This window comes from Vanellus vanellus (assembly GCF_965231255.1).
Source record: "Vanellus vanellus genome assembly, chromosome: 17".
Taxonomy (NCBI): Eukaryota; Metazoa; Chordata; class Aves; order Charadriiformes; family Charadriidae; genus Vanellus; species Vanellus vanellus.
Window position 1 is genome coordinate 8,097,792 of NC_138922.1, and position 26,864 is coordinate 8,124,655.

A 26,864-nucleotide genomic window follows, 5' to 3' on the forward strand; every position below is an offset into this window, starting at 1 on the left:
ATGTTGAATAAAAGGAAGTTCTTTTCCCCTAATGTTTTTTGATTTTCTGTGCCTCGGTGAGCACATTCCTGTGGCGGGAGCTGGTTGGCATCTGCTGCAGCTGGCACCTCGCCCCTGGGCTCCCGGCTGTTTGTGTTTTGAGCTGCTCACTGGCGGGGTCTGGTCTTCCCACACCGGGTTTTGCAGCCCTCGACTGGCCAGCAATCCTCAAAAGCTTGCCTGGGTCCCGCTCGTGGGTGGCTCACAGTCTGGTGGTGACAATGGCAGCAGTGTCGGTGTTCCCTCTGCTGCGGTGGGATACCGCAGCAAGCTGGGTCCCGTCCAGGCCCCTACCTCACAGGTCCCCTGGGACCGGGGCTGCTAGGACATCGCAGAAGAGGCAGGATTATCCTGCCATCCTCTCTTTCTTAATTGATTAACAGTTCTGCAAACATTCCCGGTGCCTGGTAGTTTGCAGATGCTGGACTCCCCTCCTCTCCTTTTTGGAGGCATTGTGGGCTAAGTAAATAAATACAGGTTTTGAAACAGTGTAAATATAGATTTGGGGTGTTTGGTGCTGCAGGTCAGAGCTGTTTTGATACAACATTGGAGATGGTCTTTTCCACGTTTAATCTTTATTTTTGTTAGTATTCACAATTCTGGCATATCAAGAGAGCTGCACATGCAGTACTCCATGTTAAAATATTCCATTGCTCACTTAAACCTGATTCTGTAGCTTTTAAGGGGACACAGATCTGGTTTTGTATGTCCGTGCACATAGCAATCACCTTCTTGAAGTGGCACTGGTGTAGCTGGCCTTGGGCTCCAGGCTGGAGGCGAGGGCTGAGGCAGCTTGGGGGGTGCCCTGGGGTGCCCATGCTGTCCCCGTTTACAGCCCGCACAGCACCAGCCCTTGCGGAGCTGAGCCCTCATCTCTGCCTGGCACTGGGTGCTGGGCAGCGAGCGGGGCAGGAGAAGGTGCAAGCTCTGTAGTGTCCCGGGGAGGTTGTCACAAGTGCAGAGCACTCTCCAGGCAGTGTTTGAGGAGCACTGATAGGTGGGCATGGGGAGCCCTAGAAGGTCTCCAAGCCCTCCCCCGCCCCCTTCCAGGCAGTACCTCAGAAATCCGTGGCTTTCAGTGATGTGCAAATAACCCATCAGCGACAGTGGTGTCTGTCTCTCTGAGTTCAGACTCAAGTTATCATTTATATTTGACATGCTTGAAGGGTACTCTTCACTGTGGTGTGGGGGCCCAGGCTGCTTGATGAGTTGGAGGAGGAGGTGGTGGTGGGTGCACCTCCTTCCTTCCGATGGTTTTCTTCCACTGTAGCGTGGCCTCCACCCATTGGTGTGTTTCCAGTTTGGCTCCCTGTTGATGTCCACCCACCCTTCCCTTCTGTCTGATCCCAGCAGCTGCTGCATGATACTTTTGGCCTCTCCTGTGAAGCTCCCCCAGCCCTTACTGCCTCTCCCCTGCCCTGCTGTGTCCACCCTGCAAGGCACCAGGCATCCCCCAGCAGCCCGCTGCTCTGCCCAGGGCTGCTGTCCTCTCTGCAGCTCTTGCAGGCTCTGAAGATGAGTGGAGCTTTCTTCCCTTGCAGAACACAACCGATCCATGCAAGGCTTCTGACTTTCCCAAATGCTCCCCAGCCATAAGTCCCCCCTGTTCTCAAAATGGAAAATCAGTTCAACTCGGTGGCAACTTCCCTGCTTGTCCTTGGTCAAAGTGAGACCTCCCCATCCCATCCCAACCTCATTTTTGGGGAGGACCTGAGGAGTAGGTGGTTTCAGTAGCTGTAGAAGCTATGGGAATGTGCTGTGAGAACATTTAAAATGCAGTGTGGAAGCAACGAGCCCCTGGACTTCCAGCCATGTCTTTGGTGGGAGCTGAGCTCTCAAAATCTGTGGGGATGTTACTTTTACCCCTAGATGTTGTTAAATTTCCTTCTCCAGCAGCTTTGAGCATTCAGATACGCCCCATCCAGTGGTTTTCTATCTTTGCAAGACATTTTGTCTCTGCACATTTCCTCTCACTTTGTCCTTTTAATTGCACTTTTCCTAAATGCATTGGCACCCAGTGCCAGGGAGGATGGAGTTAATTACATAGCAAAGACCTTTTATCAAGTTGTGGATAAACCAGCAAGTAACTGCACGTTTCTTTGCTGGTTGCCACTGGGCAGTGCTTCTGGCATGCTGGCAGGACTGGGGAAATACTTGCAAGCCTCAAGACTTCTGCTCAGCCTGAAAAGAAGAGAGGCAGCTTTAACTCCAGACCACGAGGAGCAGCTTGTCCTGACTGTACAATAACAGGAGGTTAATTTTCAGCGACAGCCTTCTGGCCTGGGCATGCTGGGTTGCCATTTTTGCAGCGGTCTCCTCCTGAGGCAAAGCCATTGCGTGCTACAACACAAAGACGGTGCTTTGGGCACCTGATATTTTTGGGAACTTTTTTAAGCCCCATCCAAACTGAGACTGTCTGGCAGCTCTCCGGGTGGGGAGAAATGCCAACAGGGTGGCCACCCTTGGAGGTTTGTCCTACAAGACCTGCTTGTTTGTGTCCTGACGATTTTGGCACAAAGATGGTACTGTTGCTGGGGAAGGAAATGAAATCTCGGTATGACATAGGCTGGACGTGATCAGAAGTTGTATTTTGCAGCAGCAAAGTTGACCTGAAGGTTCAGGAATATTCCAATACAATTTGGGATAGTGGTACAGCTCCAAAGCAAGGAGACACGTGTCCCCCAAGGACAGCAAAACTCAGGGTGATCTTGGTAGACAGCAAATGAATGAGGGAAGATTGTTGCTCCATTGAGAGAGATTTGGAGCTGGCTGTGAAGGGAAGGGCTGGGGTTGACTTTGGTGGAAATATCTGAGGCAGACAACACACTTGGCATGGGTTTAGGGATAATTAGATCCATCCGACATGTTACACTGAGACGGGTTCGAAGGGCCTCTTAGAGGTCCCTTAGCACATCTCCTGCGTTGCCAGCCTGCTTTCTGTTGTTCATTACGCCCTCTTTGAAGTCTGAAAATCCCTATTATTTCATGGTCAATTTACTGCTTTTTTTCCAAGGCCAATATTGTCTTCAGTGAAGCTCAATTTCTCTGTAGGTTTTAGTTTGGTGGTTCAAGCCCTGCCATCATCCTCCAGCGTGGCATAACCAGAGGGTGGTGACAAGGGGCATGAAGATCCTCCCTGAGCATCGTTCAGGTCTAGCGGGGGGGTTCCTCCAAGGACTTCATGGCGTCCTGCAGCCCTGACCTTCTGCTCCAGTCCCGCCCACTTGGGGTACTGGTGGTCCTGAAGCCAACCTTTTCATCGCAGCCTTTCAGCAGCAGTTTAACGCGGAGGGAAATGGGTGTTTTTATTGCTGTTGAACGCTGGGGAAAACCGAGGAGCGGAGACCTGATGTGACTTGTTCCAAGTTATGCAGTAAATAAGCGGCATGGTTGGGAAAAACCCAGGGTCTTCAGAGTCCCCGCTCTCCCCACCAGATCAATCTGCCTCCCAAATGTTTACTAAAGAGACTGGAGTCTGATTGTTTTTACTTTATTTTTAATTTTTAGACGCTTCCTTCTTCAGGCTGTTTTGCCTGTTCCGCAGTGGCCAGTGTTTAAACAGTGCTAGCAGGAAATGTTTTTGAAATGTGCTTTAAAAAACACAGTTCTGCTAAGATGTTCTTTTTATTCCCATTTTAGACAGAGGCTTAGGATTCACAAAGAATGAATCTCTTGTCGGTAGGAGTAAGTTCAGCGGCAGTTTGTTTTGGAGCTGTCCTTGTCATTGCTGAAGAAGGCAGGACTGATCTGCGTGCTGGGCGTTGAGGGGTCGTGCTGGGCGTTGGGGGGGGTCACTTGTGGTCCTCACAGTAAAAAAAAAAAAAAAAAAAGCTTTCCAGTCAATTATATTTTGTACTCTTGTAGCTCCTCTCAAAGCCAAGGGCCTGAGCTGGACTCCTTGCCTCTGATTTGCTTTGACACAAGATGTAGCTCCAGTGGAAATTGTGGAGCTGATGCAGAAATTATTGGGTGAGGTTTTCTGGACTGAATTATACCAGATGACAAGGCTTAGATGATGCTAAGTGTCCCTTTGGGTCATGAAAGCTATGAATCTTCATGGATATCTCCAAGCTTAAATTGGTATGTGGGATTTTGTGGAAGTATTTCATCTCGTGCATCACGAGCTGCGGCTGGGACGATGGAGCTGTTGGAGGATGCTACGCATGTCAAATAAGGGTCGGGAAGGACATCAGCGCTGGCACGAGGGCTTGCTCCAGCCACTGCCTCGGTCCTGGGCATGCAGATGGGGAAAGCACTATCCCAAGAGAGAAATGCTGTCTTGGAAAGGTCGGGAGCAACATGCTGGTGTCTGGCTGCAGAGAGCGGTGCGGGCAGGCTGGGAGGGGAAGGCAGCCATCAGGCAGCAGAGTGAAGGCTGGAGGTTCAGACCCGCGTTTCTCTCCGGGCCGAATCGGGAAGCCCGTTACTGAGGGTGTGAGGGTGTTTATGGGGACAAGCCGCCAGCCAAGACATGGACAGCCGGTGCTTGGGGTACACGGCAGGCTGCCAGGCATCTAGAGGAGCCTGGTGAGCCGCGGCACCCGCAGCATCATCCTGCCAGGGAGCTGCCTGCTGCTGTGTCCAATTAAACTGCTGGAGCGACCCGGAGAGGCAGAAAGGGTTGACTCAAGGCTTGGCTGGGATCCTGGGACCAACATTGCAATTCATCCAGCAGAGTAAAACAAAAAAACAAAGGCGCTGGGATTTTTAATAAGTGTTTAAGATCTTGGATTTGTGTCTCGTCAGTCATTTGATCCAGCCACAGGACTCGTATTAGTGGGTGGGAGAGAAATCCTGTCTGAGCATTAGGCGCTGTAGGTTTCCACCCCGGCTGGGAAGCTATCATTGAGTCTGGTAGGAGAAGCCTATTTACAGTCGCTCCCTGTGGGACGCCAGGCTCCTAGCAGAGCAGTTTGTACCAGATGGTCCCTGCAGCATTCTGAAGTCGATCTCCTCCAGATTCCTGGCTAAGAGGAGGCTCCTGCAAACCTCCGGCTCAGATTCACGCTGACCCCAGTGCAGTAAAACAAGAGCATCAGCTGTTATGACAGACTGTGCCCAACGTGAGATCCTCCAGGAGCCCCAAGCAGCAGAAAGCGCCAAGTGCTCCCACCAATATTACGTATAGCTTGTTCAGGATATATGCATGTTTTTTCAAGATGCCTCATCGTAGTCCTTTGCAAAGTTCCACGTTAGTTTTGGGTGCAGTGCTTGGAGCTTGGTGAGCACTGAGCAGAAGCCGTGACTGTGCAGATGTGCCCTTGCAGCCAGTGGCGGAGCTCGGGCGTTTGCTCTAAAGGCACAGCCCAGGTCTGGATGCCAAGGCTGTAGGAAGATGGTCGGGCCCTGTTGCAATTCAGAACTGCTCATGTGTCAGTCTGAAGATGTGGAGGAGAAAGGAGCAAACAGCATCAGCCCTTTCCCAGCTGTGCTGTGTGAGCAAAGCAGCCACCAGTGACATTAGTGGGTGGGAGAGAAGCCCTGCTGACAACAAACGACATGCTGAGTGGGTTAGAGAGACCAGAGCAGTGGTTCAGCATGTCCCACCGCTGAAATGGAGCTCCCAAGAGCTGGAGGTGAAGCAGCAATTCTAGCAACGGTGCTGTTGGTGCAGCTCAGAGCTGCCCAGAGCAGCTCCTGCCCAGCTCCTGCTGTCATAGCTGGCTGCTGAGTTGGGCATAAAGAGCTGGAATTTTCCTCTGAGGAGAAGTGACCTTCAGCTGAGGTGACTCAGAGCCTGCCGTTGGGATTAGCGGTGAGGGAGGTTTAGCAGTGAGAAGCTTTTGTCCTGCTGTGAGGCTTTCAGTCTGTAAGTGCAGCTGCACTGAGCATTGTGCAGCCTCGTGATGCCTTTACAAGGGTTACAGGAGCTGATGTCTGCACAAAAGGTTCTGGAGCAAGCAGCCGTGCTGTGGGCCACGCGGTCTCCCACAGGAGCCCACTGCTGGCTTCAGGGTTTTTCCAAAGCAATGACCGATGTGCTCTGAGCTGTAGCAGATGAACTCAGCACGCTGAGTAAATGGCTGCAAGGGCACCAAGGCAAGATCAGTGTCAGGCAGAGATGGTAGGGGGTCAACGGAACAGGGCTTGGAGAGACATAGGTTAAAAAAGAGGAGGGTGAACCCTGGGGCCCTCCAAGAAAAATAGTTGGGGTGTCAAAAGTGCATAACACCCGAAGCGTTGTGGGTGGTTGGGGTCTGGAGCACAGTGATGGAGGTGAGGAAGGCCGTGGCAGGCATGTGCAGTGCTGCTTTAGCTGCTGTCTCTCCAGAACTCTCTGGCAGGAGTGTCTGGAGGGCCCTGTCCACTGGCCAGGAGAGCAGAATGCTTGCCTGCAACCTGGGTGACTTGTGAGGACATCCTCCTCCCACCCCAGTCTCCCCTGTGCTTATCAATAGCTTCATCTTTCGCCTGCCTGGAGCTGTTCGTTCCTTTTTTCCCTTGAGGCGTGTTTCTCCTCTTGTGTTTGCAGGTTGCCTATGGGACCACAGAAAACAGCCCTGTCACCTTCATGGGATTCCCCAATGACAGCATCACCAGAAAAACCGAGACAGTGGGATGCATCTTTCCCCACACAGAGGTGACCATGACCCTCCCCACCTGCTCCAGGTCCCTTGCCCACAGCAGACCTCAGGCTGTCCTCCCTGTCTGGTGCTGGAGTTGGAGCATGACATCACGTTTGGCTCAGACATCCCCTCCTAAGCCCTTCTTCTCTTGAATTGCAGGCAAAAATTGAGGATCCAGAAACAGGGCAGCCTGTGCCTCTGAACACTCCTGGGGAACTTCAGATCCGTGGCTACTGCGTCATGCTGGGCTACTGGGGTGACCCCACCAAGACGAGTGAAGTGATCACTGCTGAGAGGTGGTACAAGACGGGGTGAGTCTGGGAACAGCCCTGCTCCTCCCAGTCTGTCCTGCAGGGTGGTGCTGGATGGGGATGGCTGCGTACAGGAGTGCCTTGCTGTGATTTCCAAAGTAGGGAAAACTGACCCAGTTTAGCCCTCTGATCTGTCCATGAAAGTTCAGAACAGCTTTTAGCACAGAGCCCTCGGTGCCAAGTGCCCCTGGAGATGGGGATGGTCACATTGCTACTGGTGCGATGGAGGGGCTGTCGGGGTACACAGCAAAGGCAGGAATCTCCCAGAGCCCAGTTGTTTGTATGGACGCTGCCCGTGGCGGTGTCCAGCTGTGGCAGGAGCTCTCTGATCTCCTCCATGTGTTCAGGTGGCATCTCAGCCGTTACCCTCTGGATACCCTGACCTGGCCTCCAGACCAGGCTGGGTGGGAGCATCAGCTATTCTTCCACCCAGCTGGGACAGGCCTAGGAGTGTGATGTTGTTGCAGGGACCTTGCGAGCCTGGATGAACACGGCTATTGCAAAATTATAGGCCGTTGCAAGGACATGATTATTCGGGGAGGAGAGAACATCTACCCAGCAGAACTTGAGCAGTTTCTCCACACCCATCCCAAAGTTGAGGAGGTCCAGGTGAGCAGAGGGGAGGTGGGGTGGGTGAGCTGCAATGGTTTCTGTGGTGGGAAACCTGTACACTAAGCTGCTGGGACTGCTGCTTGGGACCTGGTTGTCTTTCCCTGTTTTCAGCATCTCCTTTTGTGTAATATTGGCTGGTGACTGGGAGGGAAAGGCTCATGGCACGGAAGGGGCAGGCAGAGCTCCTGGCATGGGGCGCATGAGTTCAGGCAATCCCCTCGTGCACCAGCTTCACGTTTGCAAAGTTGTGACTGTCATTCTTCTGCAGTTTTTAAACTGCCTGTCCGCTTTTGTAGCTTCTCTCTGAAATTCTTACTTGGAAAGCAGTCTGGAAGGACAGTTTTTACTGACAATTAATTACTAAACTCCTAAATCCAAAAAGACTCCTCCAACGAGTCCCTGGAGATGAGGAGTGAGATTTAGTTTCACCCCTTCACAAGACAGCAATGATTTGCAGCATTGAGCAGCTGCTCCCAATCTGCTGGGATTGTTCTCCTCCAGGTTTTGTGCCAGACAAGTTTCCCCATAAATAAACCAGTTATTTAGTCAGTGTTGTGCCTGTGCCAGGCTAGCATCTCTCCTTGGAACAGCCCCAGTGCAGATGGGTTGCAAACCAGCCCTGTTTATGTAGTTTCTAGGGCTTTATGTCACTGCTCTGGACTCAAAAGGATCGACGTGTCTCTAGGATTTCGAGATACCGGTTCAAGGCAGGGAATGACAGTAGGACTCTTGTGAAATAGCGTGAGCAAACTTTAGAGGGAGATCAGGCTTGGGAAGCCCATCTCTTGGTGTCACAGGCAGTGGTTTGCTAAGATCTGCCATTATAAGGGTTTCAAATTAATCCTTTAATTCCGCTTCATCCCTCTCCTGCTGTTTCATCTGGAGATCCCAAAGCACTTGAAGCAGCCTCCCAAGTGTCCCTGTTGGTCATGAAACCTGTTGCCCCATTTTGGGGGGAAGCAGAGGCATGCAGAGCGGTGACAGGTCCACGTTGCACCTACAGTGAGGTGCCGCACGGCTGGTCTGGCTGTGCCCTCACTCCAGTGACTTTGCAAAACCAAAGGAAGGTGCTGGGGTCTGGGCACCCAGCCTGCTCTGCCACCTTTCCTCTGGTTGGGAAGTCCTTCCAGGAGGGCTCGATGTCCTGTAGAAAGCACTGGTGGGTTGGTCAGGCAGCTCAGGCTGCCTTTACGCAGCCTCATGCCATGACTCCAGCATCCCATGATGTGGGTCAGGGCTCACACCATGGGCCAGCACACACCCTGCAGGAGGGGAGGGATGTCCCTAGGGGTCACACCATCTGTTTGTCTCAACCAGGTAGTTGGTGTGAAGGATTCACGGATGGGAGAAGAGATCTGCGCCTGCATCCGAGTGAGGGCCGGGCAGGACTGCACTGAGGAAGAAATTAAAGCTTTCTGCAAAGGGAAGGTGAGTGTCCCGCTCTGCTGTGCCCAGTAATTCAATTCCCTGACAGACCAGTACACCCAGCAGCTGCTGGGGACTTGCAGACGAAAGCCCAGGGATTTAGAGCAACTGGGGATTCAGCCCTGGCAGTCCCGGCTTGGGCAGTGCCAGCTGGGCTGGCTGTGCTGTTCCCGGCAGGCTGCAGAGCGGTTGGTTCTCTCTTCCCAGATCTCCCATTTCAAGATCCCACGGTATGTTGTGTTTGTGGGTCAGTACCCGCTCACCGTCTCAGGCAAGGTAAGAGGGGCTGGGGCAGGGCAGGAGCCCATGCCTCCTGTCCCATCTCCTGTCTGAGTCCCTCCTCCTCCTCCTCCTCTCTGCACTATATTCCAGATTCAGAAATACAAGTTGAGGGAGCAGATGGAGAAGCACCTTCAGGTCTGAGCTTGGGAAGGGAGAGCAAAAAAACTGGGATAAATCAACTCCAGCCAGCTTTGCCTCTGCTTTTCACCTGTGCCTTGGGCTATGCAGTGGATACCTTCTCTTCCTGACATCAGGCTGGTGGCACTTTTAGTTAATAAAACAGAGCGCCTTTTTTTCCCCAGTTGGGTTTGTTCCTTTGCCAACAGAAATACTGTGGTGTGAGGAAGGGATGCTTATTTCTGGAGTTCTCTCCTGTTACTGAAAGACCTTATGAAGGATTTAAAATCTTGCATCTCTGAGCAATTTGGCTGCAGCCATTTCAGAGGACTTTGCGTCCCTGAACAGATGCTGGTAGATATTTCACTGATATTTTAAGTCATGACAGCCTGGTCTGGCTTCTCAAAGTAGGTGAATGCCTCCTGTGCTGGGACTCCTAAGTCACGTAAACTGAGCTGATGAACTTGAAATGAGGGGCAGGGGCTTTAGAAAGTGAAACTTTGTGTGGGAAGGGGCTCCGTAAAGCTGGCTGGAAAAGCTCACCCCATTCCCACACCTCCCTTGGGCCTTCTGACCCCCAACGAAACAATGCCAAGCTACCTTGGAGAAGTTTATTTTATTGTTTTGGACAAGACAGACAGTAAAGATTTAGCAGAAATACCAAAGTTCCTGTCCCAGTGGCAGTGTGAAGCAGAGCATACCCGGGACAGCGTTTTACGGGAGTTATTTGGTACCTCCCAACCATGAAATACTACGCTGAGAAGTGGAAGAGCAGAGCTCCTCTTCCTTCCCAGCAGAAGTGTCCCACCCCAGCTGAGATGCAGATAATATTGCTGCCAACGCTCGCTGACCTCCTGCTGTCTCCCTCCTGCTTCCTTCCTGAGCAGGGCTAGTGGCTGGGCCTCCACCTCCGCGCTGGGGCTTCCTCCAGTGAGTGGGGGGAAACGGTGCAATGGGGAGAGAAGTGAAGCATCAGCGAGGTCTTGATCCTGGATCTTCCAGCTGGACTGTGGGTTCTACCCATGGAAGCAGACCAAGTGGACAAGAAGCCCACAGCTCGTGTCTGCTTTCTGAAAGAAAATCAAATGGGATGGTTTGCGTCAGACCCTTTCCCTACGGTATCCCTGCAGTAAGTTCCTCCACCATTCCCAAACTTCTCGTGGTGCTTGGTGTCACCGTATTTGACCAGCTTCACCTCTGCCCACCCTGGAGTAAGTGGGATGTGCGCAAGCAAAACTCCAGTCTCCTCCTCCCTGCCCTGGTTTTAGGACCCTTGTAAACCTTCCTTTCCGGAGAAGAAAGTGTTACCTCCGTTACAGTGATGCAGGGACACAGTGGACCTCTGGGTCTGATGTCTAGGGGAAGGACTTTCTATCTTCCTTTCCTTCCCAGAGCATTGACCCAGGTGCGGGACAGGTTTGCAGTAAGAGGAGCATCTCTGTTTCCCATCTGATAACTCCCCCCTTTGCACAGCCCCAGAGGTACTCACCGTCACAGTGGGGTTGCTGGTAAGAAATGAAGGTGAGCTCAGCCCTGGCTCGTGTGGGTAGACACGCTGCTGAGGAACACAGCAAGCACGGGTCACAGCCAGCACATGGGGGTACAGGCCCCTGTCACCCCATCCCTTCTCCCAGGAGCTCTGCTCGTCTCCCAGGAGCAGCGCTGCACCGTCCATGGGAGCTTTCCCTGCCATCCCTGTCCCCTTCCCTGGGGCACATCCAGCCCTCCCCACCCGGGCCACCTCCTCAGATGTCCCGTGGCATTCCACCCTCCCCAGGATGGCCCCAGACACGTCTGCAAATACTCACAGGAGGGGAAGGGAAGACCCTCATGGCTGGCAGCATGGCCTCGGCATGTGTGTGGGGCTGCAGGCAGAGCTCCAGGGCTTCTGCTCTTGCCCCTACCTCAGTCCCACTCTTATAGCGCTCGCTGCCAGCTCGGAAACTCCGGGTAACGGGGGGGTCTTCCCAGGGAAGGAGGGTTACGTCAGGGGTGGGTTACTCCAAACCACCCGCTTCTGGCCTGGGAACAGGAATCTGTGGCCACAGCCTTTGTCGTAGGCATTTCTCACTTCTCCATGGCTATTAATAGCGCAAATTAAGAAAAAAAAATAACATTTGGGATCGTCAGCGCAGGGTTTGCACAACCCTGCACGGAGACACGCCACGGATCCCTTCTCAGAAACGCTGAGTGGCCCCTGAACTGGAAAACCCTCCTGCAGCCGCGGGGGGAGCGGGGACGAGTCGCGGGGGGTGCCCGAGCCCGGTCGGGACCGTGTGCCCGGGGGCGGACACCGGCCCCGCCATCCCCAGCGGGCACCGTCCCCCGCTCAGCCACTCTCGGACCAAAAGGCTCTGCTCCACCACCCGCCTTTGCCCTCCCCACCGTACCCGCGGGGGGCGGTGCCGGGGCTCGGTGCCCGCCCCGGGGCGGTGCCGCCGCCCGCGGGACCCGATGGCGGCGCGGGGGTGGCGGCCGGCGGCGGCGGCGATCGCTGCGGCGCGACCCGGCGGGGGCGGCCCGGGACGGGGTCCGGGACCGGGTCCTGCATCGGAACCGGCCCCGGAGACGGTCCCGCAACCGGCCGCCCCCGCCACGGCCGCGGTCTACGTGCACGTGAGCGGGGGACACCGGGCTTTATTTACATGGCGAGGGGACACAGGGACTTGCACACGTGGGGGGAGTGAAGGGGACACGGGGGGGGTTGCATGGGGACCCTGGGTTTGCACACGGGGGGGCGCACATGGGACCCCGGGACTTGCACGCATTGTAGGGTGAATGTGGGACCCCGGGGCTCGCACACGCGTGGGTGCATGCAGGACCCCGGGGCTCGCACACGTGGTGGGGGCATCCCAGCCTTGCACATGTGGGGCACAGGTGGGGCTCCCCTGCTGCGCACATGTAGGGGGTGCTGAGGGGGTGCCCGAGCCACACATATGAAGGGTGGCACCCACAGGGCGCACGCCTCGTGTCCCTGGGGTAGGTGGGGAACGCTGGGGCTGTCCCCCCCCCAATCCCAAAGGGGGGTTCCCGGGGTTGGGGGGGCACAGCTGTCCCCCACAGCGCCCTGTGCCCGCAGTGGCCTTACTGCCGCAAGCGCTGTTCCTACTGCAACTTCAACAAGTACGTGGTGTCGGCGGTGGACGAGGCGGCCATGCGTGCCTGCCTGGTGCAGGAGACACGCACCCTGCTCCGCCTCAGCCAGGTGCAGAGGTGGGTGCGTGGGGGGGGCTTGAGGGGTCACCGGGGCCCTTTGGTGCCCACCTGCAGCCTGCCCATTATCTGCCCTACAGCGTCACCTCCGTCTTCTTTGGTGGGGGCACCCCCAGCCTGGCCAGCCCCTGTACCATTGCTGCGGTGCTGGAGGCTGTGGCAGGGGCTGCCCACCTCCCCGCCAGTGCTGAGGTCACACTGGAGGCCAACCCCAGCTCCGCCAGCACACCGCGCCTCGCCGGCTTCAGAGCAGCCGGTGTCAACCGTCTCTCCATTGGCATCCAGGTGAGAAGGGCTCTCCCTTGTCCTGTCCCCTACAGCCTCCTGTGCCCCCTACTGCCACCGTGGTCCCTCCACAGTCACTGGATGATGCTGAGCTGCAGCTGCTGGGCCGGGAGCACACGGCGGCAGAGGCGCGGGGGGCTGTGGAGGCAGCGCGGCAGCTCTTCCCCGGCCGAACCTCCATCGACCTCATCTTTGGGCTGCCAGGGCAGAGCCGGGACGCCTGGGCCCAGCGGCTGGAGGCAGCGCTGGGGCTCTGCGATGACCATGTCTCCCTGTACCAGCTGACGCTGGAGCGGGGCACGGCACTGGCGGCGCAGGTCTTGGGGGGGGCTCTGCCTGCACCCCCCCAGGACCTCCTGGCCGACATGTACCAAACCGCCTGCGCCATGCTGGTGGCTACCGGCTTCCGGCACTACGAGGTCTCCAATTTTGCAAGGAAGGTGGGGTACCCTCCATGCCGTGCCCCCCCCTATGCCATGCCATGCCATGCCACGCCACCTGCCCAGCAGGCTCAGCGCCCCTTCACCCCACACAACGCTCTCTCCCAGGGCGCCCTCAGCACCCACAACCTCTCATACTGGCGGGCTGAGCAGTACATCGGCGTAGGACCAGGTAAGCCAGGGTGATGCGGAAGAGGGGTGGCATGCGTGGCCATGTGTGTCTCCTGCACCCCGTTGTGCACCCCCCATCTGCCATTGTAGGGGCGCATGGGCGGTTTGTGCCACGAGATGAGGGTGGCCGCAGCCGGGAGGCCCGTGTCCAGACGCTGGAGCCCGATGCCTGGATGCGGGAGGTGCAGAGCCGTGGGCACGGCACCAGGCGGAGGGTGGTGCTGAGCCCGCTGGAGCAGTGAGTAGGGTCTCTGTGTGTGTGTGTGTCTCCGTGTCCGTGTGTGTCCTGCACCCCCTCCCCGGCCGTGCTGCCCCCCCAGCTCTCCCCGTGCCCGCAGGCTGGAGGAGGTGCTGGTCCTGGGGCTGCGCACAGACGAGGGGGTTACACACCAGGTGAGGAGCAGCACACCGGGAACCGACACCCGCCGGCCGGTAACGACCCTCCGGTAACAACGATCCTCCCCGGGCGCACAGCGCTGGGGGCACTTCTCCCCCCACCTCAGCCTGCAGGCCGCATTCGGGGCACCGGGGGAGGCGGAGGCGCTGCAGCAGCGGGGCTGGCTGGTCCTGGATGGCGGGTGAGCCCCGGGGGGGCGGTGGGGGTGAGCGTGTGGGGTGGTTCTCCCGTGCAGAGCCGGGGGTCAGCCGTCGTTCCTTCCCCAGCGGCCTGCGGTGCCGGCGGGAGGGCCTGGCCCTGCTGGACTCCCTGCTGCCCGACCTGCTCTGCCAGCTGCAGCGCCGCTGGGCCCGGCTGGCCGCCCCGGCGCACCCGGGACGGGGAAACAAGACCCCCGAGGAGGAGCCCGACGGGGGACGGTGACGAGGCCGCACCGGGATCGCGGGGGTTGTAAGCGGCAGCAGTGGAGAATAAAACAGGAGAGCTGTGCGCTGGCTCAGAGCGGTGCGGGGGGGGAGGGGGGCAGCGGGGACAGGTCCCCGGGGGTGCCGGCGGGGGGGGGGGGGGGATGGGGGCCGTGCTGGGTACCGGAGGCCCGGCCAGAGCGCTGCCGCACTGCGCATGCGCATGGCTGAGGCGGGGCGGGAGATAGCGCATGCGTACAGGGGGCGTGGTGCCCCGCCCTCCGGAAGCGGTACCATAGAGTCGCAGCGGGAGGAGCCCCTCTAGGCGGCGCGGGAGGCTTCTCGGTGGTTGTGCGGATGTCGTTGCCATGGCAGCCCGGCGCGGAGCGGCGTCGACGGGACGCGGCGGAGCTGTTGGGGGCCCGGCATGGCATTCCCCGGTACGCCCCAACGCGGGGCCCAGCCTGGCACGGCACCCCAAGGCCCGGCCCGGCCCGGTTTCCTCCCCGGTCCGGCCTAACCCAGGGCCCGCTTCGGCCCCCTCGCCGCGACCCAACGCGGGGCCCCGGCAGCTGGTGACCGGGCCCCGGGCCTGGATTGTGCCCTCGGTGCGGCGGGGGTTTTCCTCCCACGCCGCTCCCGAGCCCTGCATTGAAGTCACCATAAGCAGCCCCATCCCCACGGGGTGACACGCACCACCCCCCACCCACCCCCTTTTGTTATTCTTATGTTTTTTAATTTTTTATTTTTTTTTTTTTACCTGGAAAGGCTTCCCGCGCACCAAGGAGCCAGTCCCAGCTGGAGGGACTTGCAGATAAAGGCTAAGGGGAGAAACAAATCTCCTGTGGGATTGCCTCTGCTTACCCTGCACCGTGGGGGCCTGTGCCGGGGACCGCTGCCCTGTGCCCAGCTCTGCAGGGGTTTTGCTATTTAAGAGTTTGTTTTTTGTTGGTTTTTTTTGTTGTTGTTGTTGGGGTTTTTTTTGTGGTTTTTTTTTTTTTTTTTTTTCTATTTCGGAGCTTCTGAAACTCCAATGGCTTGCTCTCTGAGCTGTGGTTGGTGAGTGTAGCGCAGCTGTGTGGGGAGGCTCTGTGCCTGTGATTGCAGCTGGAGTAGGAAACTTTCCAGGAATTTGTTTGTCTCCCAGCGTGAAGCACAGGTGTATTTATCTCAACCGTTGTCTCTCCTCTAGAATAAAGTGTGAGACGGTTGAATCTTAGTGGCCCGCTTTGGTCTTTGCAGCTTCTCAGAGTTTTCCAATTGTAAGAGATGCTGAATTTAATTGTTCTGTGCAACCTTAAAAACAAAACACAGTTTAGCTGGAAATGAATGACCAGGTTGAAAGGGGAAGACGGGTTTTCCTTGGGAGACTGAAGAGGAGGTCTCTTTGTCTGTTTTTCAGGCAAGAAGGAAACAACAAACGAACTGTCTTCCTCAACAGTTGCAGAAGAGCCTCTGCCTGCTTCATGTATTCTGCAAGGAGATGACATCCAGGCACTTGCAATTAAGGTGGAAGACCTTGAGAAAGTATGTATTTTTACTGCTAGAAACAGCTACCTTAACTGACGCTCTCCTTTTATTTTGTGTTTAACAGAGCGTGCTGTCCGTTTACTTAAACCAAACCCCACTCTTGGAGTTCTGTTCTCATTCCATTTTGCCTGTCCTGCTTTTTATGACCTGTCAGATCATCAGGCTCAGTTGCTAAAAGTAAAGGATTATGGATCCTTACACAGCCTTTTTAAATGGAAGGATAAGTCATCTGCCTCTTCAAAATTAGGTTTCCAACTTTCTGGTCTAGTAAGACTTACAAGTTGTTTAGTAACTATCACAGTGTCCCTTCTAAAGCTCGGGACAAACTGTGGGAGTGGAAGCATTTGACATGAAGTGACACAGCAGAAAACTATTGGGAAAGTGATTTAAAACTCTCTTTTCCCTGCCCCAGTTATAAAGCAGAGTCCAGAATAGTAAGACAGTAACTAAGCTGGCATTTCTGCAGTCATGTAACATGCCTCTTAGGGGAGGAACAGCCTATGCTGATATGATTTCTCTGCCTATCCTAGAAGGCTCAGAAGGAATGAAGGTGAGTCAGTATTTACCTAATTGCATTGTGACTGTTTGTTTTCTGAAGCTCCATGCTCCACACCCTCCCCATGATGCTGGGAGAATTCCAGTTAGGAAGGAATACCTCGTTCGAAAATATCGACCCAAAGAAACGAAGAAGGCAGCAGATCTCCTTGTAGCATATCCTGCTTTCCCAAAGACACCCAGGGAACCACTGACTTTTTCTGGTAGGGTTAAACTTTACACCTGCCTTTGGGTTTTGGTTTTGCTAAGCCTAGCTTTAGTGACCTGGCTCTGGGGTTGGGGTTTTTGTGTGTGCGTTATAGGACCAGGACAGTTTGGTGATGACCGTGAAAAGATTCTCCCCCATCACATTTTGGAAAGTCTCCAGGAATTCAAGGAGGAGGCCTTGACCAGAGGAAACACTCAGGTTGGTTTGTAAAGTTATGAAAATGTTGTGTGGCACTTTTCTAGAGGTGGAGTGCGGTGCCTACAGTACCTTTCAATGGTTTTCAGCACTTATCAGGAACAGGTCAGGCCTGAGGTGTGGTTTTCCCAGCCTCATACTCTGTGGGGAGGGCTTGCCTTCTGAGAAACTGCACCAGCAGGTTTTGAAGTCCTGTGTGCAAGAGGACGTCATGGAGGGAAAAATTACAGAGGCTTCCTCTTCTGCTGATGGCGTCAGGCTGGCATGGGAAGAGCTGGTGTTGCAGCAATGCTACTGCTCAAGTCTAATTACTCAGATAAATCTTTCCATTGTTTCTGAGTGTGTTCTTGGTGCCCTGTTCTTGTTCCTCTCAGAGTTATCAGGTAGAAGTCCTGTCAATCTGAAGAATTCTTTTCTTCTCCCCTCTCCCATTCTCGTGGTGACAGTATGTGCGCATAGAGAGGTTAATTTAATGTTTCCTCTCTCTTCAGATAGCAGATCTTATTGAGGTTTCTCATCAAGATGTTACTGCAGCAGCTTTAAAGGAGGAACATGAAGGAGAGAAGAAGGTTCATCAGCCCCCACCAGCAGAGCACAAAGCTCTCCAGAACTGGCACCATCATATGACAATCAGGAAAAAGCAGGAGAAATATCTAGGAGGTGAGAAAAGCTGAGGCCTCATTCTGTGGGCAGGTAGGGGAGTTTGATGGCATCACAACAAACTGTAATGGTCATAGCTGACTGGGGTTAATCCTGTTGCCGTTGCATGTTCTCAGAGCTCCCCATGCTGCTAGTGTTAGTGGCCGTGGATGCTGTGGGGAGGTGAGCTGGTGGGTCTGGCTCAGGGAAGGACAGTGGATTTGGTGGGGGACAGTGTAAGGGGGTTATACATGAACAGTAGGTAAAAGGTGTGCCCAGAAGAGCAGCACCAATGATTTGACGTTGCTTCTTTATAGAAATTCTTCAGAGGCCAGAGAATGAATTGCTGATGAACACCTCAGAGGATTACAGGCAAATCCAGGAAGAACGTGACCTTATTGACCGGTGTCTCCCTGCCCTGCTTCCTGGAAAGGTGAGAGACCAGCTTCCTCTGCGTCCTGATTGCTCTGTTCTTGTGAAAGAGCTAAGACACTGGTGTTATGAGTAACGTCTCTGAAGACCTGTAATTAGCTATTTATCAAAGCCACTCTTAAGTCCTTCAGCCTAGTGTGCGATCAGAGCTTTCAGTGACTTTAAAAATAAAAACACGAACTATGCTGTCCATACTAATCAGAGGACAGTGGTGGTGTGCTTTGGCTCTTTGCTAACAAACTGCTGTACATGGGCAAGTGCCATTTCTTGATTATCACCAAAGACTGTCATGCACTGGGAAGTGGGATGTGCCATAATTGCTGTTCCAAGGACAGAAAGATCTGATAGCTTCAGGCTTGAATTTTAGTGATTGCCATGGAGAAAGGGGTATGGGTAAGTTGGGAGGACTATGGCACTATCTTATGTTAAAATTATTTTTTTACACTTATAGCACTATCAGAGAATTTGCATTTGTGTGAGGCACTATTTTAATATCACTCAACCTTCACATAGCACTAGATAGAAGAAAATTCTTTTGTCTTTGTCAGCAGCCTGATAGAAATTTTGGCTTGCTCTGCAGAAAGCGATAATTTATAGACTTTAAAAATATCCATATAAGCAGAGTTAGACCTCTTTTTCCTTTTAGCTTCTAGTCCCTGTGAAAATAGCAGGCAGCTGTACACCTCTGAAAGAGTCAGTGGGAGCCTTGTTTTCCACCCTAGGGCTACCGAAGAGGAAGCGAGTTCTGGAGTCAGCCCGAGCATATTGGAGATGAAGTCACTGGCCTGATGATGACACTGACTCAGAGAGAACGTGGCTACCCAGAGCCAGTCACTCATGTGGGGAAACCCCGCAGTGTCCAGATGGAAACGGGTGAGGGAACATTGCAGAGAGGTGATTCCACAGAAATGGGGTACAAGTGTGGAGGGAGCAGCAGAAAGAAGCAGTGGCTCCTGTCAGTATGGCGGCTCACGTTATAGCTGTCCCTTCTGACAGCTGCAACACAAGCTACTTCCCAGTCATCAGTTGGACCTTCTCTTTAAAACACCATGAGACCGAAGTTTGGCAGAGAGTGAAATTAATAGGCATGTGGGCATGTAGGCAGTGAGCTCTTGTATGGGTATTTCCGCAGGTCTGAAGCCTCCAAAGAGGATCCCTTTCCATCTAACCTGGCATAAGAGTCTTTTCCTGAACGAGCGACGGCACGAGCTAAAATCTGTCCTAGAGGAGCTAGATTTTTATAAGCCGGTAAGACTAGAGGAGTGAGGATGTTCTTTGCATCTCTCATCTCTTGGCAATTTTATGTTACTCTACAGCATCTGACAAGAACTGGATCTGAAAAAGCATTAGGGATCTAAAACTTAGCCCCACAGTACTTCTCTTGGAAGTTCCTACGTTTCCACACCTATGGCCACACCTATGACAGAGTTGTCTAGGCTCCGTGAGTGTTGCATGGAGTGGTCTAGGGACCTCAGAATAGGACCCTGAACCAGGAGTATGCAGCTGCCAAGACCTAGGCAATAAAAAAACCTGCTGAATGCTATTGTAGGTCTTTGATTTAGTGTCTCAGGGCAGAGGGAAGGCACCTTTACCCATGTGGAAGACACACATCTGAAATAATCTCCTGAAGGCAGGTATCCCCACCTCTTAAAAACTGAAGAAACCTCACCTTTTTCTTTCTGAAACCTGGCTTTGGGGATGAGAAACGTGTGTGAAAGAGACTTTTCCCATCCATGCATCATTTGTAGTGGCGAATGCTCTAGTCATCTAGTCATCTAATCCTAGTCATCTAGGATTCTCAGGAGACCCAGAATTGGTTGCTTCCTGTGTCTCTTGAACATTCATTGGCTGTCTCTAAAAACCGTCATAGGAGCAAGATATCTCAACTTCACTTTACTTGACACAGTTGCTACATTTGTCTGGTATTTTAATTTTCCTTTCTATATAACGAGAAATCGTGAGTTGGTCCTTTTTCTGTATATCCAGGATCTGGATGGACTGGAGGTGATCGGTAAAGGGCGGCCTTTCACATCTGTCTCAACAGAGCCTTTTCCATGTTCCACCCCTTCTGAAGAGTCTGAGACCCTGTAAGTTTTACCCAAAAATCTTTATTTCTGCCATGAAGTATGTACTATCAGTCCGTAAGGGTATCCTTAACCATCATTAGCCAGTATTCGGAGGAATCTCCACTGGGGCACAATAAAAGGCATATTCTAATATTCAAGCCACCAGATTTAAGAATCAAGTAGTTCCCTTGTGCCTTGGGGCCTTGTGCCTAAGGAGCAAAAATCAGGGAAAAGTTTTTTTTGAGGCCCCTCCACCAGTCTTCCCTCTGTGTGGCTCCAGAGCTTACATTAGGCAGGGTGGGGATTCTGCTCTAAATTACCTCCATCTGGTTGTCTTTTTCCAGCCTTCCACTTCCATCATCACTTTGCCTTTTTGCCCGCCCTGTCCTGCCTATCTGTAATGGGCACAACCCAAGGGCCTCTTCTCATTCAATCATGTACCCTCAGCCTTCCTTAGGCAGCTATCATTCTTTAATATTCTGGCTGTCCTGTCCTCCTTGATGGTGACAAGTAGCTAGCTGAAGTTTACCACATCTGCAGGACTCTGTCCCTAAAGAGATAACTCTGTGGACAAGCATTAGTTGGGATTATTTCTTCTAGGATCTGGTTCTCCCTTCTCTGACAGTGAATTTCACTCTGTGAAAATGCTGGCTCTTGTTTTCTTTAGCAGTGACCCCTTAAGGGGCTACCCCAGTGTGGTTCCAGAAGCAGTAGTGGGTCCATCTCTAGATTTCTGTGGCCAGCCTGCTCGTTGGATCAACGGCACCACTTCTCACAGGGTAATTGTGCGTTTTTTATTGTTTAGTCAAGCTAAGGCTGCTTGAGTTCCCGAGTCACAGCTGTACAATGAGTGTCACTCCCAGACCAGAGAATGGGGGGTTTATTCTGAGCGTAATAGATTATCCCTACGTTTGGTCCGGAGAGATCTAGAAACAGAAGGGGTTGCTCTGTCTGTGGTGTGAACTCAGATTCCCAGGCGCTCTCTGTATAATGACCACTTCATTGGACCTGCCTTACAAGTTCTCCTACCAAGGCTCAACCCTTTATCTGTGATATGCCTTCAGGCGAGGTAAATCCTGCCAGACAGACTAGAAATTGTTATCTTTGTCTTTTTCTTTGCCTTGTAGGATGAAATTGGTATTGCTGCCCGGCTCACCTTTGAGACTTTGGTTAGTGAGAAAGCTGAAAGCTCCCTGACCGTGAGCAATGATGGCACAACTGCTGTCTGGTATGACTGGATGAGGCTTCCCCAGAAGATTCCCTCCAGAGAAACTAAGGGGATAAGGATGCCGTGTTTTTACTTTGATACCAGATCAGGTATGAGAGCTGTTGATCTCTGAGATTTTTATACACGGAGCAGAGAGCACATATTCAGGAGTTCTCCGAGATGCTGAGTCTGACTAATGGCAGAGCAAGCGTGTTGGGTGATTCTCCTTCGGAAGCCACCCGAGTGTCAGAGCTGACTCACACCAAAAGAGGTGTGCGAGGCAGATCCCTTTCGTGGGACTTAAAGGAGGAGGTTGCTCCTATTCTGAATGTAAATGGGTGGAATATTGAGAAGTGAATCATTGTCTGATGGCAAACTGGGCAGAATCTGCCAGAGAGAGTACTGAGCTCGCTGTAAAAGGAGCGTGCAGTGGAAATAACACCAGTTCAGTAACATGGTGGCTGGGAGTAAATCTGGCAGGAGAAACATAGTGGGATGAAGTGTGATAACCAGCAAAGCTATGGGAAAAATCTCATGCAGAGATAAGGACACTCGGGGTGGGGTTGGAAAAGAAGGGTCAAGTTAACCAGGTGGTTTCTTGCAGACTGATGCATTTTCTTGTATTTCAGGTGTAATGTTGCCTGGGGAAACGAGGAAGTTTTCCTTTACTTTCAAGTCAGAAAGTGTTGGCATTTTCAGCGAGTCCTGGGAATTTAGGACGCATCCTCTGTTATTAGGAGGAGCTCTCCTGCAGGTGACCCTTTGGGGAATTGCTGTGTATGAGGATATATTTGCTGACCTCACAGAGAAACTGGAGGTAACCAAGCATTTAACTGGGTAACTGTGAGCTTTGAACTTAATATGCAAATAGAGGATGAGGGTGGGAGTGGATGACATGGTATTTTTATTGCTATGCAATTAGGGCTGCGAGTGAGATGGTGGTTTATTTACAGAGTATCTGTACATACTTGAGCAGGTTTGCTAAATAAAATGGAAGAACTCTGCAGTAATGTTAATAAAGACATGATTGTGTCTCTTAAACTGTTCACACCGGTCCTTTAAAGAATGAATTTTCTGTTGGTGATGAATTTCATTACTTAGTGGGGATGGGATTACATGTCATACACTATGATATCAGTTCAGGTATAAATTGAAAATTACACTATGCTTTGAAAAGTATGGGTTTGGAGGAGGGTTTGTAGGGTTTATTTGAAAAGCTGTTGTAATTATCGGTCTGCTTAGCGGGATTTGCAGTTATTCTTGTCTTTGTAACCCTATGTAATGTATACATGTGGTTACTAATGTGGGTGTGAATTTGCTTGTGTGTCTGTATGTGGAATGGGAACTCATACATGTGCTTGTTGTGGTGCCTCAGACTGACCTGGCTGCTCGGGAAGGTGCTGCTATAGTAGAAGAGTATCTGGAAAAACATCTTGTCCGACGACATCCTGTTCAGACCCCAGAGCGCCCCCCGTCTCCTCCCTGTGTCACAGAGGAAGAGTTGTTCCACTGGAAGAATCCCAAGGTGACGTTTGCTATTTGATGGACTACACAACTAAAGTAGAAGGGAGGGAAGACCCGTGGGGCTGGTGCATCCCTGGGGCTCTGGAGGCTGGCATAGTCTGCCATGGTGGCTTTAGCAATTAGGTTTGTAGAGGAAAGGCAGAGCTCATTTCACTATTTACCTTTTCCCTGTTATCACAGTTCTATTATCAGCATCAAGTGGTAAAGAGGCTGCATGACCTATGGAGACAGTACATTCCTTCAGCCTCTGAGGAGAAAGTGCCCTCAGGGCAGAAGAGCACCGTGGAGCACAGTCAGCACTGGGAGAGTACCTCGGAGGCTCTCCCTGCTCAGAGCAGCACCACAGAGGTCCCAGGTGTGAAGAACGCTCTTGAGGAGGCATCTTCAGGATGGAACCTCTCCTTGGATGACTTTAAGCAGGTGCTCACCCCTGTTCCCTCTAGTGCTCTGACAAGCTGATGGTGTTTTCATTTTCCCTACAAGTAGCCTGGCCTACCCCAGTGTGAGCCCACCCAAAGGTCTGCTTCCAATGTGCTGCGAGTTAGAGATGATTTACGACATGTGTCGCGGAAAAGCACTTCAGCTCTGCTGACCACACCCTCAGTGCTCTTGTAAAGAGAATCCCAAGAGAGTCTTTGAGGGCTGTTGTGTGAAGAAGAAAAGAGAACCACACAATGTAATAGATATTTTAAGCTCTTCCCCCATTAGCTTTCTGTCATCCCACGACTGAGTGCGGGGGGCAGGCTAATCCTGCAGCCTCCTGTGGCTTCCCCAAGGGCTTCTCTCCTTGGAGAATCCTTCTTATTCATCAGAGCACTAAGGGGCCACACGTGACAGGCTGTGGATAAAGTACAGACCTCCCTAGATTAAAGCAAGAGTGGTTTGGATTCTCTTGGCACAGTTTTTCTGTCGTGCTCTCTTGGAAAACTCTCTGCTGCTTTTATAACTAATGTTTACTTCAGGGCCTTCTAGCTTGCTAGAATCTCTCTTCTCCAGCACTCCTGCGAAGTTGCAAAGGGGCTTACTGTCAATCTAACTAGGGTGTCTGGGATTGCTCCCCAGATCTTGGGTCGTGTGTGCACCTTGGTCAAATTCCAGCTGTATAGGAAGCCACATCTGGGTGCGTAAGTGCCCAGTGCAACCTGGTTTCAGTCCAGGAAGAGAGCTGTGGTGTGCTCTGAGTTCAGGGTCCACGGACTGGGAATGAAGACTGAGAAGAAGCAGTCTACAGCCCCTGTGCTTTCTCTCATATCAGGCTATAAAGTCGATCCCCAAGGAGGAGCAGCGAGAAGAAGCGCTGGCCCAGCTCAGTAAGGCAGCGCTGGAGCTGCGTCTTAAACAGAGGCCAACTCAGACAGACCTTTTGTATCAAATCTGGTGCGTTACCATTGCAAGATAAAGCTTGTAAATGCATCATGGGATCAACAGCCTTAGCAAGCTCTGTTTGCAAGCGTTGTGATTCAGACTGCAGATAATTTTATGAGGTTTAGAAGTCATCTTTACACTCTGGGGTTTTTTTATAGCTTAATTGTAGCAGCTGTCTAGGACCCAAATGCCTTTGATATTTTTTTTTTTTTTTCCTGGAGATAAGTTTAGCATATGAAATTCATGTAATTTTGGGGAGTATACAAGATTATTTCTGGCAAGATTATTCTAGTCTATATTTATGAAACCTTTGGGTAATTTTCTGTACCCTTTTACTCAGATAACTGTATCCTCCCTCATATAGTCTCTCTGTTCTTTGCTCAGGCTCTCAGACTGTAAACACATCAACAGCTTCTAAGTTGCTTCTAAATTAGAAGGATGCATGTTCCTCTTGGTAAACACAGAGAGCAGGTTGATGCTGATTTACCAACGTGTGTCATGTTGAAGAGCAGGAGATCTAGTTTCCCTGTAATATTTATGGGCCCATATGAGCCTATTGATTTGCAAACCGTTGAGACTTCAGAGGGTTCAAACATGAGGAAAGTAATGTAGCTTCCCTCTGCACAGATTTTTTTTTAGCCAGTGGGTGCTATTTTATTCGTTTAGTTGGACAGAGCAGCTCTCGGCTGCTCACGCCTGGGCACAGGGTAAAACAAGATGGCAATTGCTGCATTCTCTCCCTTCTGATTCTGATACTTTTGTCAGTCTCCAGCTGTGGCGTGAAACAATCGATGGTCTGGTGAGTTGCTCTGTGAGGCTGAGATCCCTGCTTGGCTTGCCTGAGAAGAACACCGTTTATATAGATGCTGTTCCAGAGGAAACAGGTAAGTGGTAGTTTTAGCACAGCAACCAGTTCCTGCGGGCTGTTGGAAATCCAGAAAACGTGCTGAACTTCAACTGAAATGGCCATTTCAGCAGTTCCCCCTCAAAGCTTTTATAAGAAGGTGCATGAGAAAAAATGGCAGATCGTGCGATGCTAATTGTGATCTGTGGTTTTATGTTTTTAAAAATACACCGCACAAATAAGCTTTTTAATTTACCTAGATGTAGCCGTGGTTTTCTGACAGACTAACCCAGAAAACCCTAGCTCACTAGGGTCTTGCAGGCTTGTTCTGATACACATCTGAGACTCACTCATTCCTTATTTAACCAAAGTACTCTTGAAGGTATTGTTTTTCAGTGCATTGCAGCTCAGGTTAATAAAAAGAGGAAAATACATTGCAAAAGTAATACCACTGCATGAGTGCAGTGGGCTTGTCTTTCTGGATGTGAAAATGTTGCTTTTGGCTAATTGAAATTCTTTCTTTTTCTAGTGGAAGTACAGCAACCTATAAAAGGAGGAAAGGAAGACAGAATAACCACTAGGAAAGAAGAGAGAAGGTCATTTGGTGGTAAAGATAAAGAAGGCAAAAAAAGAACAACAAAGACAGCAGGGAAAGAGAAAGAGGTATGTTGGTAAGATGCCTGTTGAAAACGCAGTGCTGGGGACAGTGTGATCTATTCTGAGAGTGTGTATCCTGAGTTTGTGCTGATTTCCAACCCAGTGAAAGCGGTGTTGCTTTCTGGGAGGTGCATCTTGTGGCAATCTGAAAGGTGTTCTGACCTGTGTCACTTTTATTTATTTACTTTTCCTTTTTTCCCCTCCCTCTGTCCCTGAATAGGAACATCCAAACAGTAGAAAGTTAAAAGATGAGACGAAGCTGAAACCTTCCATGTCACTGCAGGAGGTGAAAGAGGAAGCACAGCCCCTGGAAGCTCTAATTACACAGGGAGGAGAACCTCCTGGGGAGCAGGTGGACCCTGTTTTGTTTCGGACATACCAGGAAAAAATTTATGTTGAAGTGAGTCTGACCAGAGCTTGTATCTTTGTTTCTTGGTTTTATTCTTTGTTTGTAAGCTTATGTTGGATATTTAGGTGGAGAGGTAAGCGTTTTGTTAAACTGACAAACGTATGTCCATAATTCTGTAGCGAGGTAAGTGTGAAATGCAAGGGAGGTAACATGTCCTTTATTCCAGTCTGGAATCTGTTAACATCAATCCAGCCATCACATAGCCACATGCGGGATTTCTATCTGGGATGTCTTTAGCATGCTTGTGGACTCTTGAGGGATCAGCAGAATTAATTGTATCTCAGATAATGTTAAACACACTTCATAGCCAGAAAAGTTATTACTAGAGCTAAGCTGTGTTAGCAGGCAGCCACTTTGATGTGGTTGTGTGCGTGCCCATACGTTAATGTGCTCCTGCGCGAGAAACCATTTCTCTGTCTGTCAGTCTCATCATCGGGATTTCTTCCCGTGTTTTCACTGCAACTGTCTTCTGTTAATTTCTGCTGCAGGTTTATGGGCTGCTGAATTCGATGGTGAGCAAAATGGTTTCTTTATTTGAGGACCTGGAGAAAGAAGATGCTCTAAAGTGGGAGAGTAAAGCCCTTTGTGACTAGAAATAGCCTTACTTTTAAAAAATAAATGAAGAACCATATTTACACAGATCAAGTGGAGATTCTTCTTTCTGAACTGAAGCGGTGATTAGAAATACTGGGCTGCCTCTTTTCTGACATTCTGTGATGCGAGGCTATTGCTAGATCATCTGTTACTTCTACAGATGATCGCTTGCCAAGAAGAGACAAGGCAAGAAATATCACAGCCTCAGAAACTGTTAAGACTAGAAAATACTGGCATTTCTGCTAAGGAAGAAGAATTTAAAAGTGCCAGTCAACATGAGATATGTCTTTATTCTTTGTTTCTCGATCTTGCTTGGCTAGCAGGTGAGTGAGCAGAGAATGTCCCTTACCAGGACAGTAACTTGGAAAAATCTATCC

At 51.6% G+C, this 26,864-nt stretch overlaps 3 protein-coding genes across 5 annotated transcripts in view; all 3 read left to right on the plus strand.

The window, feature by feature from the left end:
- Positions 1-9,596, plus strand: part of ACSF2 (acyl-CoA synthetase family member 2) — a gene marked incomplete at its 5' end in the record, with an annotated part of 37,644 nt that extends 28,048 nt beyond the window's left edge. The window contains 6 exons of the mRNA XM_082492218.1: positions 6,512-6,619; positions 6,765-6,916; positions 7,384-7,525; positions 8,846-8,956; positions 9,161-9,229; positions 9,326-9,596. Of these exons, the coding sequence (XP_082348344.1) occupies positions 6,512-6,619; positions 6,765-6,916; positions 7,384-7,525; positions 8,846-8,956; positions 9,161-9,229; positions 9,326-9,376 (633 nt within the window). The 3' untranslated portion in view covers positions 9,377-9,596. The remainder of the gene's footprint in view (positions 1-6,511; positions 6,620-6,764; positions 6,917-7,383; positions 7,526-8,845; positions 8,957-9,160; positions 9,230-9,325) is intronic.
- A 2,210-nt stretch (positions 9,597-11,806) lies between these two features.
- Positions 11,807-14,354, plus strand: RSAD1 (radical S-adenosyl methionine domain containing 1; the record flags this gene model as incomplete). 2 transcript variants are annotated; one of them, XM_082492370.1, is made up of 9 exons in its annotated part: positions 11,807-11,968; positions 12,432-12,565; positions 12,646-12,850; positions 12,925-13,290; positions 13,399-13,462; positions 13,552-13,699; positions 13,800-13,854; positions 13,936-14,039; positions 14,125-14,354. In XM_082492370.1, 9 exons carry the CDS (start codon positions 11,807-11,809, stop codon positions 14,279-14,281), a joined length of 1,395 nt encoding a protein of 464 aa, XP_082348496.1. In that variant the 3' UTR covers positions 14,282-14,354. The 2 variants fall into 2 exon arrangements, with proteins under 2 accessions (XP_082348496.1, XP_082348497.1); XM_082492371.1 differs by having other exon boundaries at positions 13,936-14,004; positions 14,156-14,354.
- A 79-nt stretch (positions 14,355-14,433) lies between these two features.
- MYCBPAP (MYCBP associated protein) lies at positions 14,434-26,530 on the plus strand. 2 transcript variants are annotated; one of them, XM_082492346.1, is made up of 19 exons: positions 14,438-14,702; positions 15,665-15,789; positions 16,391-16,550; positions 16,650-16,753; positions 17,242-17,410; positions 17,707-17,822; positions 18,544-18,694; positions 18,954-19,069; positions 19,808-19,908; positions 20,555-20,666; positions 21,015-21,204; positions 21,724-21,911; positions 22,470-22,619; positions 22,799-23,038; positions 23,874-23,995; positions 24,749-24,867; positions 25,357-25,490; positions 25,705-25,884; positions 26,382-26,530. In XM_082492346.1, exons 1-19 carry the CDS (start codon positions 14,690-14,692, stop codon positions 26,484-26,486), a joined length of 2,595 nt encoding a protein of 864 aa, XP_082348472.1. In that variant the 5' UTR covers positions 14,438-14,689; the 3' UTR covers positions 26,487-26,530. The 2 variants fall into 2 exon arrangements, 1 of the variants encoding a protein (XP_082348472.1); XR_014269809.1 differs by lacking the exons at positions 25,705-25,884; positions 26,382-26,530 and having other exon boundaries at positions 14,434-14,702; positions 24,756-24,867; positions 25,357-25,483.
- The last annotated feature ends 334 nt before the right edge of the window (positions 26,531-26,864 follow it).